Genomic DNA, 15,590 nt, shown 5'->3' on the forward strand with positions numbered 1-15,590 from the left:
ACTCTTTCCATAAGGAATAGAAGCTGCCAAATAGTGAATAAGCACAAGCCATCACATAATGAACGCTACCATTGTGTGAGATATTATTTAATATCCAGATCCAGAGAGAGACCCTGGATCAGGAATAATGATTAGACATTAAAGGCATCAACTCACCTGTACAACAATAAAGCAAATGTAATGTTGTACAAGAAATTGTCAGAAGTATTTCTCCTTGCTCTGATTCTTAAACAGTGCTTAATTTTATAAAATGGGTTTTAATAACAAGACAGGGATAAGTTTCTAGACTGTAAATGGAAACAATTTTAGATGAATCTCTCAATTGCCATTTTGTTATGGTAATTATTCGCTCATGTAACGAAGAGGGTGAAAGATTCCCCTGAACCAAACGAGAGTGCATAAATTGTAGTTATATTTGCAGAGATGCACATTTTTGAAAATTCTAATGTTAAAGATCAAGTTTAATCTTAACTTGATTTGGATCAGTTTTATAATAACATGAAGGAGCTTCTTTAATTAAAAAAAAATACACATGCTTGCTACGATGATAATACAACTGGATATTAAGAGGGAAGGCAAAATATGTATGTTGGATGAAACCATATTTGATTGTTTGGGGGTAAAGAAGTTCTTAGGAACAGCCTGGATTTTGGTTTTTAAGCAAAGTTAATAAAGGATATAATCTGTTTTGTATCATAACACATAAAAACAAAAACCAATCAATTCATGTTTAATCAGTACCTAGGAGCATTTTATTTTAAGGAGTTTTCTTCAGTTTAAATTTTCTAATAGACTTTTGTGAGTTATTTAGTTTTTTTTTCCCCCCAGACCAGAATGAGCTTTATGACAGCCTTTTTATTTTATTTTTTTCTTTTTGACAATGCTGTCTAGAAAGACTCCAGTTTTGTAATTTAGGATATCCCTTTTAGTTCATGTTTTCAAAATGAGTGCAGTCATTTTTTTTTGGTGCTAGAAATCCTGGAAACACTGGCATCACTGCTAAACCATAATTTCTAAGGAGCTGCAGCCCTGACTGATATTGTTATTCCCCCCTGAAACTATCACATTAACTGTAGTAATTTGTCTTTATAAAAGGAGGCCACACCAAAGATGCTGGTGAGCTGAGATTACAGTCACACTCCGTTTATACAGTAGTAGGTCCATTAAAAACAACGAAGGCTCTTGATCTTTGGTGTCCGAATTGCCTTTTCTCTTTTTCCTTAAGTTTCTGTACAAGGCTACAATAGCCGTATTTCTGGGACATGGCCTTAGAGGGGAAATTTTTCCTGATACGGACAATGCTTCAGTATTTTTACATTTTAACAGTTTGAAATTGTCCTTGGTTGCTTTTAGGAGCGAGAACTAGCACTGAGAGGTAGAACAGGATAGGAGTGAAAACTGAAGTGAGGAAAGCTCTTTCCAGAGGAGGTCCTCAAGTGGACCAAATACAGAGAGGAGGCATGGGACCAGTTGATTAATTATGCAGGGGTTTCATATATGTGTGTACACACACAGGTGCTCAGTGTCAAGTGCAACAAACATCTAGGTGTTTTCCTGAGGTTTTTGTTTGGTTTTGTTTTGAAAATGTGAATATTTTTATTTCCCTTGGATATCTTTTAGCTATCTTACTTTTTTCGCAGACCATTTTGATGGGTAGATGTTGTGCATTGCTATAGGTCTGGTTTCACTCTACTCCCAAATCTCTTTCCATCCTTGAATAAAGTCCCCTCTTAACCTCACATTACTGTACACTTGACCTATGTCAAAGGAGAGGCTACCCGTGGACTACCTATCTAGCTCAATGATGCCAGTTCTCATTTTGGATATTGTCACAAGTTTTGTGTACTTATGGAATGGTTCTTTGGACAGAACAATTTTTCTCTGATCCTTCTTCATGATGGGACCATATGGGTTTATAATCAGAGAGGTCATTAAGACACATTTGATGTAAGTTGACTTTTAAGACCTGCCTTATCGCTCATAATGATTAAAATGATCTGGATGTATGCTATAGGGTAACAGTGTGTTTGTGTGTGTGTGTGTGTTTCTGGATTCTATATCATTGGAAGGAAGATCATTGGAGAACATCATTTCATTCAAACTCTTGGCCTGCCCTAACATGGCCTGTGAGTGGAATAAAGTTCTCAGAAACTCGAGACATTATTAATCTTGTCATTTACACAAGGTGATAAGTCCTTTCATTTTTAAACAGGCCCTTGACAGCTGGTATTTAATAAGTAGAGAAGTCTGCTGTTCACTCTAAATAAAAAGAGTTGTGTCAAGAAGAGAGTACCTAGTGCCCAGGGTCTATTTTGAAGAAATGAGATAGAGAAGAAGCAGGGCTCCTGAGAGAGTACAAAGTCAGAATTCACTTAGGGGATCTTGCCAGCTCCCTAGTGGTTCGTGAACGGCAGCAAGATTCTACAGTGTTTTCAGTTGGAACAGGCATTGTTCTCGTTTATGCTTTACCTTATAAAGTTTTAACTGCTTCCAGGACCATCATGGCTGATTTGGCACACCCGCTTTTGCTCTCCGTAGGTCCATGTGAACGATTCTTTCCGACTGCTGTGACACCAGAACAGTAGAAGCTTATTACAGGCTTCCTTATGAAGTTAATTTCTTTGCCTTTTTACTGAAAAACAAAACAAAACAAAGCAAAACCCTATTTTCTGCATCAATCAATTAAATACGATTTGGACAAAAAAGCAGGATAGATCAGCTAGGTAGAAAGCAAACATGTGATCTGTTAGCCTCTTTCCACTTGCTAAAAATGTTTGAGTCGACTGTCAAGTAATTTGTTAATTTGCTCTTCCTTTACAAGGATTTCTGTCCACATTTTGTATGACTTCTTTTGATGCTAAAATTATTATTGGCTTTGGGCATTTTCTTTGCTTTGCTTTTAAGTCAAGTTCCACTTTTATACCAAAGTTATGCTCTGCTGTTTTAAGATGGATGCCAGCTGGCATTACCAAGAGACTGGCTTTGTGAACAGTGCCCCAGCTGACTTTGGGGAGATGTTGTCTGGCTGATAAGTTACTTCCTTCACCCGAAGATGAAACTGTCTCAGGCATAGTTTGCCATCTGACATTTACTCAATAAAACAAACAGCACTCCCCTCACCCTGCAAAAAACTTCCCTTATGTAATAAAGCCTGGGACACAATGACATAACACATATTAGAATTTTATTAAGATTCTTGAATCAAAAAAAAAAAAAGAGACTGAAAAAGAGGATGGCTTGAAGTACTGAGTGCACATTTGTAGCAATTTGTGTGTACACGTACACAACACCTTTCATTAGGAAATATTCCAAAGCATCACAACCATACTAGGCTGGAGCGATTTCTGGATGGCGCCAGAAGGGTAGACTTCAGAATGCTTTACAAAAGATCAAGGAAGAGGGTGTGTTGGCCAAGGACACGAGAAAAGTATCCAGCCTAGTGAAAAACTCAGATGATCTTTAGCTTCTTTATTATGTTATGGTGGAATTCTTTTCAGATGTTCGGAAACCACTCATGATGACTATCAGAGAGTTTTCACAGAATCAGACAAAATGGTCACATCAAAGACAGGTGACTTGTGGAGATTTCTTGTGGCAACTGGAGAGAGCTCCTTAGGGGTTATGTACAGAAACAACTTGCAAGACTTCCACTGTAAGCTCCAGGTTAATAAGTGATGTTTATCGCTTGTCCTATTTATGCAAACTAGGGTAGGAATTCTCTCTGTTTTACTTATTTTTGATTGCCAGAGGGCGAAAAAAAAGGCAAAGATAGAGACAGAGAAGGATGAGAGAGATTGTGGAGAAGGGAAAATGCCTCTTCCGAATAATGTCTTGGACCAGTGGATACATATATATATATATATATTTTTCATTTTGGGAGTAGACATAGCAAGACAGTATCTTAATTAATATTTTTCTCATCTTTAGACTGTGCCCCTAAGGACAAACATAGGATACCTTCTCTTAGGAGAAACTAAGAGTGGTTTGCTTTGGTAAAGCTTGGCCATGATAAAGCTAACCTTCTGTTGGATAGATATATGTTGTCATCAATCTCTGTCTGAGGAAGACACTCCTCTTTACCTCTCACTAATTAAACTCAGAATGTATAATAGGATCCCTCGTCTAGAGGTCAAAATCTGGACATTAGTCCCTCACTTCTGAATTTGGGTTCTCCACATTGCTATGGAGAGATCAGGAGTCCAGAAAACCATGTCTCCTAAAGGCGTCGTAGATGCACACTTTGTGTCTGTGGAGAGGAGGCTCTGTCTGTCGTAACAGGACTGACAGATGTGTTCATATCAAATGTTGACATTGTTGAGATGTGTAAACCGTCATCCCCCTTCCCTTCCGCCCACCTTCTGAATGGTCAAGTTCCATTCAACTTCTCCTAGTCTTCTGAATGGCACGTTGAAGAAAGCTATAGAAAATAAAGCATTCAGACCAAATGATGGGATCTGGGAGAGGAAGAAATCCACAGTCAACTTCAAAGTGAAAAGAGCAATCGTCTGAGAAACTTGTTTCTCAGCAGAGATTGTGCAGGGAGTACATTTCTCTATTATTTCAATTATTACAACTTCCTGAATAGGTTGAAGGTCATTCATAACTCACACTTCTGTCATTTTCAGACATGCCAAATGCAGTCTATTAAGCATAAATAAAACTTCCAGTGCTTGACGAGGAAAAATAAACAGGGATTCGTAACAATGAGGCCTTGTTCATCTTCTTAAAAGTAAATGATATGTTTTCTTTCTTTCCTGTATTCACCCTTGTGCACCAAATTTTTCATCTGTCTCAGTAGTACAAAATGATACTTTACGTCCAGTCAAGTATAGAAAACTAGAAAGCAGGACACATTCAAGATTTTTCTTTTTTATAGGATAATAAACAATAGCCCACATTATGATATTAATAAGTACAAATGGTAACATCATTAATTTCTTGAAGGATTTGGTTGAACACAGGCCTTGATGGTATAAAACAGAACTAATCTGAAAGTCTTCTATGACCCATTAATGTTCCTATCAGAATGCTTATGAGTGTCCAAGTCCTCTTAATGCTGTCCCTTGGCCTCAAATAACCAAAGAAAATGAATATTTAATAACATATGACTAATCCCAATTAATTCTACTTCCAACTACATATAACATAAAATTTATATAACATCATATATAATTACATATAACTTACAATGTATAATTAGAATGAATCATCTACTATTAAGCATTTGTTTATATTTTATATAGTTATATATAAAATATGCAGTTGTTAATATTTTATGCAAATTAAAAATTTCCCCAAACATATATTTTGCCAATTTATATGTCACATATAAAATATATAACATATCCCAGCACATATGTATTTATATATAACTTCATATGAGAATGTACCTTTTGGAAGTCTAAATTTTACTAAATTAAATCCATATCACTATAGCCTTTTATCCCTAGCTTAGCCTTGTATTAGCTGAATGGATATCCTTTTTTGTGTTTGGAACTACTTTTGGGCTTGATTGAAATAAATGAAGCATAATAATGATGTTTCGCATATTTAACTCCTATATACATGTATATTACTGTATTTACATCTTAAGTTGTGAATGTCCCCAGTAGTAAAGGTGAACAATTTTGGACTCTCTAGCTTTTTATTTAACTACCTGAATGACTTGGAATTTATAAGAAATTGTACATTTTGGGTCAGTCGGTGGTACGGTAGTTAAGGCAGCTGGATCCCACGTGGTGTGCTACACGGACCAGCAGCTTGAAAAACTGCACTGGGCACCTTACCTGTGTGCTCAAAATCCCTAGGCGAGAACTGAAGAGAAGGGATTACAGCATGGCTATCCCCCAGCAAGTACTTTCTCACTTTTCTCCTCTTTTTCTGTGTCCCTGGTGAGTGCACACTCCATAGAGCAAAATTTTTCAAAACTATGCATTTCACTATTATGCTATTTTAATGAATTTTAAGGATAAAAGAATAAAAAAGATCTGTTATGAAAACATTTACTATAAATACTTACCCTTATAAGTTAAAGCGTCTCTCTCTCTATATATATATATAATATTCATACTTACAAAGAGAGAAATACAGCTTTTTGGAAAGACTAAAGAAGTCCAGTCCAGTAAGATTTGGGGAAAATTAAAAATTTTTAAGTGCTAAAGTGAAAGGGCCATATTACCTTTCAGGTTTCAAGTATGTAGAGAGTCAGGTCATGTTCATAACATGCTGTGTTTCTGGGTTTTGGTATTAGCTATCAAACAGAGAGCCCTGGAGGAGTTAATGCATGCTTTAAAATAGCATAACTTTTTAAAAAAAAATAGAATTTCCATAAAACCCTATCTTCTGACACTTTATCCTATCTTTCACTTTATATTGGGAATAACTGAGATTTTTTTTTTTTCTTTCTAATAGAACGTTATGGGAGAGAGAAAGAGACACAGACAGAGAGCAAGCAAAATAATAAATAAATCAACATTTTTGTGTCAATGCTAATTTTTAATGTTTGAGATGTTTTTTAGCTCTTTATATACTTGAGTTGAATTAATCACAGAATTCTAGGTCTAGAACATTTTTATTTTGGATCTGGATAACTTTTTCCATAAAACTGTCTTATGGGAGAGAAGACCTGTTAATGCTTTTATGGAATTTAACAAAGTAATTGACTCCCATTTTTCTGTAACACAAAAACCAGAGAGGTTATATTCGTAGTGTCTCTGCTTCTGGTACGTAATTCAGATGATTTACAATTTATAGGGCTAAAATAGAGCCGAGATTTTGAGAATGCACTGATTTTAAAGACATTATAACTATATTTTTATAAGCATGGCCCAACATACTTACTACAAAAATCTGTGAGAAAAATCTACATAAAAGACTACTGGTTTTTGTTCTATTTTTATTTGTTGAGGGATCTATTTTATAATGTAAGAGCATAGATAGGATATTTTGTGAAAAGCTCGATTTCTCCAAGATAACATCCCATTATTTCTTTATATAATTGTTTGGAGCCAACAAGTTGTCTTTTTTGGTTAAATTACTTCTGCCACTGTTGGTGTATCAATATTGTTAGAAAGTAAAGTAAATTTATATGTAGACATTTGTGGATTCAAGTTTTCAAATTATACTTTTGGGTCATTGTACTTAGAGGAAGAAAATGTAATTTTACTCAAGTGTTTCTAAGATCCAGAGAAATGAGAGATAATGAAGATCACTAGTGGGGGAGACACCTTGAGGAAAGGTCTAGATTTGTCAGGGTGTGGTAGATGGGACTTCGAGGCACATTCTTACTGCTCTGAAGGGAAACGTGCCCAGAATCTGCCCTCATTATGTCTGGTGCTTGCCAGTTCTTTTCAAACCTCAGTTTCATGAGCACCATAAAAATTCACTTAAAATCAAAAAGAACACCCTGAAGTTAACATCTACTCTGCTTTGCCTTGCCTTTCATGGCCTGGAATGTCACCTTTTACCTTCAGTAAATAAAGCCAACATCAACACTCTTCCTTGTCTTGTATTTTTTATGCACTCAATATTCTTCACATGACAATCTGGACACTTAAAGGAAAATTACAGTCCTGATCTATGTCCGGGCAAGGAGAATTGTCTTTATAATATACGGTTACAATGTATCCATCATTTTCTTTTGTTTCTTGGACTGTTCACATTGGACCGAGTAAATCTACAGTGAAATTAAAAGAGACATGATTAATAGTGAACTGTAAAGAAATAATGATATCATAATACTGTCTTAAAACGACCTGGCTTGTATGTCTAAGTAGCATTCCCCAGCAGGGACAATTGGACTGTTTAACTGTCTTGCGGGGTATTGTCTCTTTAACCTCAGTGTTTCCGAGAAGCCACCGAAAAGTTCTAATATGTCACAATTCAAATGTCAACATGTTGTTGGAAAGGAAGCTAATAAGTTAAACCTTTGAGAGATGCCAAAAAAGAGGTGATTCAACCGATTGAGAGAAGTCCATTGTTTTCTAAGGCGAACTGGAACTCCAGAATGAAGCAGAGTACTTTATTCGTATTTAACTAGAAAGCTTTAGGAGGGAAAAAAAGCAATCTCACACTTCATTATTATTTTTTAAATCTAGTAAGTTGTTGAGCAGAACTATTCCTCTCAGGGTACTTCCACAAAAGAGAAAATATGTGTGTGGAGATTAATAAGATACAAACTGCAAATTTACTGTTTTTTTTTTTTTTTAATAGACATAGCACATAACAAATAGTGATTTTCCTGAGATAGTCTAGATTCTATCTATGGCCAAACATAAAGGATCCTTGCTTATATTATAAATATTACAGGAACATTTTATTTGCCATTATTTTCTATATCCCAACTTTAGGTGGATAAACTGCTATTGAATGAAAAAAATATTACTCTGTTTTGACAGGAAAAAACACATCAGAACATAGTCATAGTCATTGAGTTACTTTTCAAATTTAGCACAAATTTGTGACCTGGTCTTTTTTTATAACAACAACGGAAAAGAAAAGAAAAGAAAAAAAAAACACACAACAATTGGACTTTAGAGCCACCTACTGGAATAAAGAAGCATGTACTTATGTTTAATAGCCTCAACTTTTCAAAAGATAAACAGGAAAATGCAATTCAAGTGTGAGTATAGCTTTTCTGTTGATCTTATAAGACATTAATTTACTTGCGTGTGTTCTCAGTTTGAAATATAGCCCGGTCCTGTAAGAAACCAGCAGCAGCAGCAATATCTTCTGACAGTATATCTCTCCAGTTTCTTAATAGAGTGTACTCATTAGGGCTGTATGATTGTTTTTTCCCCTTTTCATCAGTGCGAGACTGAGTAGAAGTGAATCCCTAGTTTTGGTGTTCTTTGTGTTTGTGTGTGTGTGTGTGTGTGTGTATCTCAGGTATTTAAAATCTGGGGTTTTTGGCTCACTTGAAATTCTGTGTCTGGACATCCTTAGTAAGGAAATTCAGTGGAGAATCTCCAATTGGTGATGTTTAAGAGAGAGAAAAAGATACAAGGCAAAGGAGTAATCTCTTTCTCAGCGTACTGTGGAGTTTTGCAAAGACACTGTGGCAGAATGTAATTGGTCTTAATTTCACTAGTTAATTGTACAACTTCATTCTTTTAAAACATTCTGGTTATGAGATCGTTGCTTAATAAGTAATTTTAGGGTAAAATGAAAAGTTAAGAACATTTTTATAGTAAAACGAGTAGACATCTTAAAAGAGTTCATGCTCAGGACCAGCAGATGGTGTAATGGTTATGTTGCTGAACTCCTATGTAGTCGACCACAGTTCAAATCTTGGACCCGGTGGCTTAAAACTCATGCCGGGAGCATGTGTGAGCGTGCCCAAGATCCTGAGAGGAGAATGGAGGAAAAGGGATTGCAGTGTGGCCATCCCTCCGGGGGGTGGGGGTGGGAGAGGGTGATTTCTCACTTTCTTGTTCTGTCTCTCTCTCTGTCTCTCCCGCAAGTGTACGCACCCTATAGAAAAGCTTTCATGCTTAAGAGCCTTTTACAAATGGAAAAACCCTGGGGCCTGGGCATGTGCATTGGACAGTGACTTACCTAAGTCTCTAAGCTGCTCAGAGAATTTCAGGTCAGACTTCTTTCCACACCTGCCCCACTGCTTTCAGTCAGTCATTGACAGGTCTATTAAAGCCTTCCTCTCCTCAGCACTTTGATGGAAAGCAAGAGGAATGAGCACCATCCCCTCCTGGATAAGTGTGTCAGTAGGAGGGTAATGCCTGTTTTCCCCGAGTGAGACTCCAGAGCTGGGGATGGGCGCGGACTGGGGATGGGAGCATCCTCTGTACGGTGAAAGCGGGATCATGTTTTTAAAGGGCAGAAGGCTCTGCTTTGACCCCATTTACAAACCTTGCTGTCAAGAGTTTTTGTATGGTGTCCTTCCAACCTGCTTCCTTCCGAACACCTTGTGGAGCTATGGTTGCCAACTTTCCCAAGGGGAGTGAGCTCAAGGTTAGCCAGACACCTGCTAGATACCAACTCAGGCTTCAGGTTGTGTGCTTTTTGTTCACGAGGGTGTCTAGGAATGAAGAGAACGGAAACTTCTTGGTACACGTGTGACGGCAAACCTTGCATTAAGAAAATTTGATTTGTAGATAGGATTTAGAAAAGATTTGTGATTTGGCATGAGAGACACAGCTTTGCATTGGTTACAGGGGTGGGGGGGTTTCATTATTAGTATGTAAACCAGGAAGTTATGCTTCTTTGGATAAAAAATGAAAAGGAATATATTTGATAAGGTGTGGGGAAAAGCCCAGTCAGCTCAGCGTATCTGCTGCCCTCTGTTAATGTAACTTCTCTCTTTCTCCCCGCCCCCCGTTTTGTCTTTGAAGATATTCTATAGAGTAGTCGCAGACATCGCACCAGGGGAGGAGCTCCTGCTGTTCATGAAGAGTGAAGACTATCCCCATGAAACTATGGCGCCGGATATCCACGGTCAGTACCGTCCGTGCCAACGCCTCGTCACCCTCACTTGGGAACGGCGGCCTGGCGTCAGGAAGGGGCCATCGTGCTCGGCGTTGGTCCGTTTCCCTGGCTATCCAGTGTCGGTGTTAACAGACTTGTCCTCTTGGAGAGGCTATTTCCTTGGTTTGACATCTGGCTAATATTATGGAGAAGCTAAAGTAAGCAGAGGTCTTCCCTGACGTGGAGGTCAAAGGAATTTTGCATATTTGAACTGAAACCTCACCCTAGTTAAGCCTTTCATCAATGTCCTAGACTCTAGGGGGAATCCTTTCATTGCTTACGAGTCATTCCAGGCAGCTTGGTTTTGACCGTCCCTAAGTGTAGAGTGTTTCTACCAGCTAATGGTTCATTACTGAACGTTTGTACCAGAGTGAAATCCTAGTCAGTGGGACCATAGAGGAAGGGGATAAAGGAAGGGACAGTGCAGAAGAGTACAAAAGAGGATGTTCTAGAGCCAGAGGAATCAAAACTCATCAGAAGCCTGTGCTCAACAAAACAAGGACAGGACAAGAATAATAATTAATAGAGATGTATATTCAGGTCAGATGAAGAGAAAATTCCACTTGTATTGATGTGTGTCATTGAGATGAAAATTTAATATATTTTCTCCCCCTTCCTACTTCTTCTCATTCCTAATGTAATGCGGTTTGGTTCAGTGTAATCTCGTGGTGTCTTTGTATTTATTTTGGAGTTGGAAAGCCCACTGGGAAGGATTACCCACCCTAACCTACCAGAGAGTAGGGATCATCCAACCCCTATCCTTCCACATTCCAGATGAGCAGCCCTCGGCTTTTGCCTTGGTACCACCAGCGAGGGGAGCTGCCACTGTGGATTGAGTCTCTGTACCGGCTGAGCTGCATCCTGCCTCTTTGTAGATGATACCCGTTGTTTTGGGGAAAGCCTGTGGTGTTCATTTTCCTCTTAAAACTCTTACACGCAGGTGGTATAGTAGTTAAGATGCTTCCTTCTCACACCGCAGCTGAAGGAAGTTATTCCAGAAACTAAGTCTGGGCCAGCAGGTGGCATGGAGGTTAAGGCAGCTGGATATCACTTGGCCCATAGCACGGTTCGAATTCCAAACCTGGCGGCTTGAGAAACACGCTGAGTGCATGTTCATGCATACCTAAAATCCCAAGAGGAGAATGGAGGAGAAAGGATTGCAGTGTGGCCAGCTCCCTTGGGGCCATGGGTGATTTCTCACTTTCCCTCTCTATGTCTCTCTCTCTCTCTCTCTGTCTCTGGCAAGTGCATGCACCCTATAGCAAACAAATAACTCTTGAGTCTTAATCTGACCCTGCTTTCCAATTTCAGTGCCTTTCTGTTACCTTCTTAGTGTGGACAAAAAAGCCCCAGTGACCTGCCACCCTCTTCACTTGCCACCCCTCCCCTCCATGTAAAACTGTCATGCCCTCGCTCTGCCTCCCCATGAGTGCACCATGCCCTGTCTTGTCTCCGTCCTTGGCACACAGAATTCCTGTGCCTGAAATAGTCCCCCTTCAGCCACTCACCTGGCTGAGTCCTGCTCATGCAAAACCTTTTCTGAACCAGTTCTCCCAGATTAGATGGATTAGACGTGTTCTTCTGAGCTCCCCAAGGCCTTATGCCAACGTCTGTGATAAAACAGATTATAGTCTATTTGTTCACTATATATGTGCATGAGTTTCTTATATATTTATTCCCTAGCAAAATGCCTAGCATGTGGTAGGTGACTAAAATATTCCCTCAAAAACATTTAGTCACCTCCCTGGGGAGTGATTTCTGACTCCCCCCCCCCCGTCTCTACAGTGAGTACATGTGTTTTATGGCCAAAACTAAAAAAGAAAAAGAAAATCAGTCAATGAACAACTAAAGAGTAATGTCTTCCTTGGCTATAGGTCTGCAAACCTGGGATTATGTGGCATGTGGTTTGCTCTGTGTGTTTTTTAGCTTTGTGAAAGCTTTTGTTTTGTTTTATTTTGTTTGTTTGTTTTGCTGTAGGGCATGTGTGTTCACTAGAGAGACAGAAAGCGAGAAATCACCCTCCAGGGGGGATGGCCACACCACAGTCCCTTCTTCTTTATCCTCCTCTCAGGATTTTGGGCATGCATGTGCATACCCGGCGTGAGTTGGAGTCCGGGACTCAAACTGTGGCTGACTAACTGGGAGTCCAGCAACGTAACCATTAGGCCATCTGCTGGTCCCTTGTGAGCTGTTTTTAAGACTTTTCTGTTTATAGTTGTATGATCTGTGCAGTGTGGCTACAAAGCTATTAAAATGAAAAGGATAGAAACAATACATTCTTACCTGACACTCTGTAACTGTCGTGTCTGGTCCTCACCACTGTCATTTACTCATCTGATTGACTTACACAGAAAATTCATGATCAATTTACCATTTAGTAAGTTATGTGAATTAGTCCTGACCCTTAGGTAGTGGAAATTAGCCTGAAAATGTGCTGAAAACATCCTTTGTCCATTGTAGTGATGGTGAATGATAAAGCGTTCTCAAGTTTACTGATTTAACCAGGTTTAAACTCAGTTAGGACTTGGTCCTATTTGCCCTCCAGGTGACATGGCATTGGCATAAGAAGTAGATGGGATAAAGATAGGCTTAGATCGCCACACAGTACTTCACCCTACAATCCCTGACTAATTACTTAACTTCTCTGACCCTCAATACCTTAATCTGAAAATTGGGATAAAAATTGTACATAAACTTCATAATCTGGTTTTAAGTAGTATTAAGTAGTACTCTTGTACAGGGTTGAAAAAATACAAGATGCTCTGTAAGTGGTAATTATTACTTGTAATATCCTCTGATCTGGGATAGGTTTAGTCCTAAAGGTCTTTTTTTTTTTTTTTTTTGAAAGGTTTTTGCTATAAGGTGCGTGCACTTCCCAGAAAGACTGAGAGAGATAGGATAGAAGCGAGAAATCACCCCCCAGGGGGATGGCCACCCCACAATCCCTTCTCTTCCATTCTCCTCTTGGGATCTTGGGCATGCATGCACATGTGCCTGGCATGAGTTTAAGCTACCGGGTTTGGGACTCGAGCCATGGTTGACTACATGGGAGAACAGCGACATAGCCCTTATGGAAACTGCTGGTCCCAGTCCTAATGTTTTATCTGATGGGAGGATATACTGTAGCCTTAGTAATTGCTTATGCTGTCGTACTCCGCTCTGTCCTGGGTTCTTTACATATATTATTTCTCATCCTTGTTATAATTGACATGGTAGAAGTGATAAACAAATCCTTTCTATTATGTCATATAATTTGATAAGACTGACTGGTTTTGTGGTGGCCCTACCCAACTACCCAGTCCTAGTAACACCTGAATTGTTTTCACAGAAGAACGGCAGTATCGTTGTGAGGACTGTGATCAGCTCTTTGAATCTAAGGCTGAACTAGCTGATCACCAGAAGTTTCCATGCAGTACTCCTCACTCAGCATTTTCAATGGTGGAAGAGGACTTTCAACAAAAACTCGAAAGTGAGAATGATCTCCGAGAGATACATGCGATCCAGGAGTGTAAGGAATGTGACCAAGTGTTCCCTGACTTGCAAAGGTGAGACGTGGCATGTTGTACCACCAAACTTGGGTGTTTACCTTGCAGTAAAATGCTCTGCTGAACTGGGAGAATGTATGCAGATGGGAAATTAGGAGCCATAATGAGCTGGACAGATGTTATAGAGACATGTTCAGACATTTTTCCTGGACATTTTTATCTGTAAAATTACAGTAAAATTGGAATCGTTCTTTTATTTATTTACTTTTTGGGGGGAGAGGTTTTTGTGTACGCTTACAGGTCACGTGTGCTTACAGGGCACGTGTGCTTACAAGGCACGTGAGCTTGCCAGAAAGACAAAGAGAGACAGACAGAAAGCGAGAAATCACCTCCTGAAGGGATGGCCACACCACAATCACTTCTCCTCCATTCTCCTCTAGGGATCTTGGGCATGCACACACACATGCCCAGCATGAGTTTAAGTCACCAGATCTGGGACTCAAACCATGGTCAACTACATGAGAGTCTGGCGACACAGGCATTACACAAACTACTGGTCTCAGGAATCAGTTATTTTGATATGAGACAGAAAATAGTATTTCATGACAGCCCCTTAGCCTAATGGTTAAAGGAGCTGAATCTCTCACATGACTGACTGTGGCTTGATTCCTGCCCCAGTGGTTTGAAAAACACTGGCATGTGTGCATGTCCAAACTCTTCATGGGTTGGAGAAATGGAAGAGAAGGGATTCTCGTGTAGCCACTCCCGGTTGAGAGTGCTTTCTTCCTCGCTCTCTCTCTGGAGAGTGTGTGTACCCCTTAACAATTCAAAAGCAAAGGAAATATGTTTCTTAAGTAATAATTTATTATTAGGCATCAAAGCCTTAGCTTTAAAGTAAAGCATGACTTCTAGAAAACAATCCAGAATACTAAAATGATGTTAATTAAAATGATAATTAAATGATAATGAAAGACATCATATGCCAGAGAAATAGTAAAACGACTTCTAGAAACATTTAGATGATAAAAAAAGACTGTATCTATTATAGAGCTCACCTAATGACAAATAAATGAGCACTGAAGCCTTGGGACTCATGGATTTAATTTCAGCTATTTATCTAAACTGTACCTATATGAAAAATTAAGGAGAGCATGTTCCATTTCTAAAATGATTAAATTTCCCAAACAGGAAAAAAAATTAAATATGAAAATATAAATGAAGTGATTCTTTAATATTCATTTTTAGCATAATGAAAATCGTATTTTAGTAATATGTTAGGTTTTGGTAGCCATTTGCATTTAATGTAAGAATACTTTTTTTGTTTACTTTTTCAGGTTAATTTCACATTTTACATAAAGTCCTCATAATGATGTATATGATATATACATAATTTTTAAAATTATTTTATTTATTTATTTTTTACTATGGGACATGTGTGCTCATCAGAGAGAGACAGAGACAGAGAGAGAAAGAGAGAGGGAAAATGCAAAAGTAAGCCACAGGTCTGGGATTTGAACTGTGGTTGGCCATGTGGGTGTCCAGTACCTTAACCATATGTATATATATATATACACAAAAAACCCAGAAAACTTAACATTTTTTGGTGTGTTAAGTGTTTCTTCCCTT

The 15,590-nt window shown here is 38.6% G+C and overlaps 1 protein-coding gene across 10 annotated transcripts in view; it reads left to right on the top strand.

Annotated features, from left to right (window-relative positions):
- Nucleotides 1-15,590, top strand: part of MECOM (MDS1 and EVI1 complex locus) — a 321,050-nt gene that overhangs the window by 255,831 nt on the left and 49,629 nt on the right. For 9 of the 10 annotated variants that reach the window (XM_006150276.3, XM_006150277.3, XM_006150279.3 and 6 more), the window contains exons 3-4: nt 10,347-10,449; nt 13,808-14,024. In XM_006150276.3, the coding sequence (XP_006150338.1) occupies nt 10,347-10,449; nt 13,808-14,024 (320 nt within the window). Of the gene's footprint in view, nt 1-7,875; nt 7,949-8,396; nt 8,621-10,346; nt 10,450-13,807; nt 14,025-15,590 lie in introns of those variants that run through there. The other variant, XM_006150281.3, reaches the window with a different exon arrangement.

Source organism: Tupaia chinensis, unplaced genomic scaffold (genome assembly GCF_000334495.1).
Source record: "Tupaia chinensis unplaced genomic scaffold, TupChi_1.0 Scaffold000281_1, whole genome shotgun sequence".
NCBI lineage: Eukaryota > Metazoa > Chordata > Mammalia > Scandentia > Tupaiidae > Tupaia > Tupaia belangeri.